A 5,391-nucleotide genomic window follows, 5' to 3' on the forward strand; every position below is an offset into this window, starting at 1 on the left:
AGCCTACCACACATTTGATTATTAGTATACATTGTACATACACTAATGGAGATCTTTCACATAAACAAATAAACTTAACGGCTCTCGACCTGTTTACTGAACATGGGAACGCCAAACGTTATGGTAAAACGGTGGTCAAATTTGGGCCCCAAACTCCCTACCTGCTTTAAAACCAAAACCATGTTCGAACTGACGTAATTTGAACAGAACGGTGTTCGAAATGGGGTCACACGCGGTCACTTACAGTAAACCTGGGTTTTCTCTTCACATGGGTACCTTCTAACAAAAAATCCACTTTTTCTTAAATATAAACCATTTCCTAAATGGTACATGTCTGCAATCATTTTGTAGTGGACATGGAACATGGGTATACTGCAAGGTATACCACCAGTATACTGCCAGGGTATACTGCCAGGGGTATACTGCCAGGGTATACTGCCAGAGTATACTGCCAGGGGTATACTGCTAGGGTATACTGCCAGGGATATACCGCGAGGGTATACTACCAGGGGTATATTGCCAGTGTATACTGCCAGGGTATACTGCCAGGGGTATATTGCCAGGGGTATACTGCCAGGGTATACTGCCAGGGGTATACTGCCAGGGTATATTGCCAGGGTATACTGCCAGGGGTATACTGCCAGGGTATACTGCCAGGGTATACTGCCAGGGGTATACTGCCAGGGTATACTGCCTGGCTATTTACGGTTAACCTTGTGGCAAGGATGGGTAGATAGTTGAGATCTTGAAGATCGGTCGACGACCAACATCGGTACCTGTGGATCAACAACAGACTGCTCTTACGGCCTAAAAAGGGATCTGCTGTGGGACTACTTTAATCTTTTTTAGACGACACTCACCACCACTGGCGATGTCTTCGTCGATCAGTCCATCGCCGTCATCGTCGATGCCGTTCCTCAGCTCTTCGTCCACACGCCCGTCGCAGTCGTTGTCGACGCGGTCGTTTGCGACAGTCTGGGTGGGGGTGCAGGCTCCACCGATCTGGGCCAGACGGAGGCCGCCTGGATAGCCATACGCCTCGAGGTTTGTTAAGCCATAGCTAGGGATGCGATGAAGAAGATGTGTAAAAACGCGGCGAGGCTGTAGACGTTCCAGGTAGTAATGACCGTATGCTACCCGCCTCAAAAAAAAGTAAAACAGAAAAAGCCCTGCCCACACTATCAACTATTATTCAGGTGTGCCTCTTCCCAAACATGGGAAATCCGGTACGGTTTCCGACGTCCCGACCCGACGCTCGGTACCCGGTAATTACCTGGCCCGGGTCATGGAATTTGTGTGGTTGTATCCTGGGAAGCTTGGAAGGTCATAATTCTGGCAAAGCTCACTTGCCACCAACCCAGGGTGCCGCGCGCTGGGCCCAACAAGCTCCATTGTCCTTTTTTTTGTACCTCAATGAAAAATTGAGGTATTGTTTTGGGCGTGTCTGTCTGTCTGTCTGTGTGTGTACGTGTGTGTGTGTGTCTGTGTGTTTGTGTTTCCGCACATTTGTAGTCAGCATAACTTCAGAACGCCTTTATGGATTGTGATGATATTTGGTATGTTGGTAAGTCTTAGGAAGACGAAGGTCAAGGGCAAATATGGGCCTCCTGGAAGACCTAATTGGCATAATAAATGATGAAAATGCTATAATTACAGTGTTTTATATAATAGTACTTGTATACATGTAATCTAACATAAGGCAGGCAGAACATCAATAGATACCAATTATGCAAATGATAACCTAATTTGTATAATTAATGTGGAAATTCCTTATTGGTGAATGATGGGACTTTTATACCTTGTGACATGTGTAAGTTACTTAACCCTTGTCCTGCTGTGCGCAACATATGTTGCGCGGCACATACAGTACCATCTATGTAGCACCCTGCATAGGTACAATTTGGGGGTATTTCTCGTGCAACGGATTACACCGCAGAGAAACGCAACGAATGCGGAAGTAACTATGCCACTGCAGGGCAAAAAAATCTTGTTTTTTTTTTATCTAATCAAGACATGAAAATATTGAAAAATAATGTGCCAGGAATGCCAGCAGGACAAGGGTTAAAGGTTAACACCACTATGTATATATTATGTGGAGGTCATTTGCATAATTAATGAGGACATGTTGAAATGAAGTATGACAAAGTAGAGGAATTTTACAATATTAAAATATTGTCATTTGAATTGACAAAACCATAAATTAAACTAGATTATGCTAATTATGACCTTATTTCCATTGTCAATGAGACAAATAAAAAACATTTACAGAGACTCATATATTTCATGGAGGTATGAAATCTCAGAATTCTTTTTGTTAGTTAGTGCCAACATTTCCCAAGGGCAAACATCGATAATCTACAAAGGATTCGAACCAAGGGTCACTAGATTTAGTCTAAGATCCCACCTGAAGAGACCGAAGGTTGCGATGGGGGAAGAGTGAGTTGCTGTATGTGTGCCTGCCGAGATAGTCAGGTCAGTAGCTTCGTAGGTAGTCCCCGGCACGGGATGCCACACGGTACTGCCCGGCAACGGTTGTCCATCGAATATGATACCAGATTTGTCAGCCGACCTATAGACAGAAGGATGGTTCAAGACGTCAGTCACTAATTGTCGTCTCCTTCTGGAACATATCAATCATTTTATCGATATATCCTTGGTAGAACATCAGATGATCACTTATCCTAAACTTAATGTTCTACAGAACATGTCATTATGTAAAAGGAAGAAAAGTGATCTTAATCCAGTTTACCTCAATGAAGAGCTAGTCTTCCACTGCTCGTGACAGAGAAGACAGCCGCTATGTACAGTATTTACAGGATCATTGTACCGGGGATATCCGCTTTTCTCTTTTCGACAAGTGCAAAGAACAGTGGATCAGTCCTAATGACTGCACCACTTTACAGTAGCGTGCAGGTGCGTGAGCGACAACAGCCTGGATTCGAACTCCTAACCGCTTTCTCCCATGACAGGAGTACTAACCCACACCACTGGACTACGCACGCTAAATAAACCTCTTCATCTCTCTCTCACAGAGAGAGAGGAAGTAACAAACGCGCGCGCGTGCGTGCCACAGAAAGACAAAGAAAAAGAGGACAGCTTACTGGATGACCAGGTTCACGTGGTGCGTGGTTCCGGCGCCACCGTTGTAGAGGAGCTCGACCGTTGAAAATGTGTAATCTGCCTCAAACTGGGCCACAGGAGGGATGATCATGGAGAACGGGTCGGTGTCCGTGTTGTCGGCAGCTGCTGTTTTACTACACAGAAGCAACAATTTAAATACATTATTCAGAGCTCTTTTTTGGGGGTCTTTACAAATTTAACGTGCAGGTTTTTAACTCCAAACCAGGAAATAGATTGCTCACACCTGTATTGTACCAACAGTACTGGTTCGTTGGAGGTCACGTGCAAGTACTCGCTCGAACCAGCCTCAAATTCCCAGAATTGCCCTGCGTCCAGATTCCTCGGGTTTCGGCCGGTAACAGTCACCTTGAAAATAAACATAAAAGCAAAGAAGCATTAGTGGCAAGGTGGTCTTGTGGTTAATCTTCAACTTGTTAACTACAAACTCGTAATCCGAATGGCTAGCCGTTTTTTTTTCCTTTCCTGAGCCAGCCATAAGTTTCTCATGTGGATGTAATATAGACGCTCTGCGACATTTCAACCCAAAACTCTGTTAGATATTTTTTTTCCTTTCCACGCAATTATGTCCATTTTATCAGCCTTCATCGCTTCCCTACGTTCTATTTATTGCAAATCTTGTGACGTTTTGTTGTGTTATTCAATTTGGCCATAGCAAGTAAATTCTATGGATTCCATCCTGCGCAGGCTCCGAAACTAATGCGATAGAGGAAAAAAAGCGAGTCTAAAAACAAGATCTCTACCTTTTCAAATGTTGACATTATAAACGTTGTTATGCAAAAAAATGATCTCTGTATTGCGCTAAGTTTACTGCTAACTAATACAACATCTATTTGTCACTAAAGAGATAATTTTAAGTTTTCTATCATTGCACGAATTGTTTTGCTTCAGTGGGAACATGTAAAAGGAATGAAATAAATCACTGCATCAAAGTAAAAGACAAAATCAGGCGAAAATACGCGCGCTGATGTCATCTATAAACTTTAAGATACTTGCTGTGGCCTTATTGTACCCTGGATCATCTTGTATAAGCACGCTGCGTTCACTCGTTAATCACTTGGTTTGTAGTAAGTTAAGAGTAGGTAAACAGCAATAAACATAATTTATTCAAATCATGACCTTTTTTGTGTAATTTATGAGGAAGTGCTAGAAAAGCCTTTTAGTTCAGATAAGGCTGCCATATGTGAATATGATCAACAGATATAATCAAGAGATGAGAAAATGAGAAAAATATAACATTTTCTTCAATAGAAATGGTAGTGTTTGTCCGTTTGTCTGTCCGTTTCTGAACAGCATAACTCAAGCAAAAAGAAGGCAATGTTATTTAGTGTGTGGATAGGTTGGCCCCAAATCTGGAAATGATTAGATTTTGGGCCCACTAGGGGCTCTCCTTGGCACTACAGCAGTACTTCTGGTTTTTGTATCTTTTGTTCTGAACTTGCTATGGTCGTGATGTTTCACTCTGGTAAAAAGCTTTTGGGCTACGGAATAAGAGACTTTAGTTTGGTTCCCCCTAGTAGCTTTCACTGGAAGTGCAGGGACGTTTCAGCCGACGACTTTGAAGAAATTGAAGTGACTGCAGCCATTGTCAACTAGATTTCGGCCACTTTATGCTTCCATGAAATGGTAAGTGATTTTAGCCCTAAACAGAACACCTGGGGTCCGCGCGGACCCCAGCACTATATATTCTGTAATATCTTTTTTGTTTCTAAAGATTTTTTTTAGGTAATTGTCACCCACAAAGTTGTTTCTCAATATAGTGCAGAAAACTCCGTTTCTACCATTTATAAAAAAAATTATATCTGATTTTCTTTTGGGGTCCGCGCGGACCCCAGCCGGCTTTCGATCATAATGGATACACTGGCGTTCTTATACATTACCTTATTTCCGTTTTTATATGTTTTTATGCACTCATCGTATGTCTACCAAGTTTTCAGAGAATGGTGTAGTAATAGAATTAAAGTTTAATAACTTTGGTGTAATTATGACGTCATATGACGTCAGAGCTAATAATATAGTCCGCCATATTGGATTTTGACCAATGACGTCATCAAATTAGCATATTCTATGCATATTAAATGATTTAACATATTTAATTATGTAAGATGTTGTTAATGTTGGAAAAGAAGTGTAATTTAATATAAAACTCAGAAATTTTATGTTTAACCAAAATTACTTCTATTTTCTAAAAAACTAGCCTGCTAGAAACCCGTTGCCATGTCAACACAAAAAAACAATGATCTTACTATTATT

General features: G+C 41.7%; 1 protein-coding gene across 1 annotated transcript in view; it reads right to left on the reverse strand.

Moving 5' to 3' along the window:
* LOC109474489 (IgGFc-binding protein-like) overlaps nucleotides 1-5,391 on the reverse strand; it is a 35,821-nt gene that overhangs the window by 5,148 nt on the left and 25,282 nt on the right. The window contains exons 7-10 of the mRNA XM_019774782.1: nucleotides 3,365-3,486; nucleotides 3,102-3,254; nucleotides 2,405-2,569; nucleotides 861-1,060 (exon numbers count right to left, since the gene is read on the reverse strand). Of these exons, the coding sequence (XP_019630341.1) occupies nucleotides 861-1,060; nucleotides 2,405-2,569; nucleotides 3,102-3,254; nucleotides 3,365-3,486 (640 nt within the window). The remainder of the gene's footprint in view (nucleotides 1-860; nucleotides 1,061-2,404; nucleotides 2,570-3,101; nucleotides 3,255-3,364; nucleotides 3,487-5,391) is intronic.

This window comes from Branchiostoma belcheri, unplaced genomic scaffold (assembly GCF_001625305.1).
Source record: "Branchiostoma belcheri isolate BF01 breed outbred unplaced genomic scaffold, Haploidv18h27 scaffold102, whole genome shotgun sequence".
Taxonomy (NCBI): Eukaryota; Metazoa; Chordata; class Leptocardii; order Amphioxiformes; family Branchiostomatidae; genus Branchiostoma; species Branchiostoma belcheri.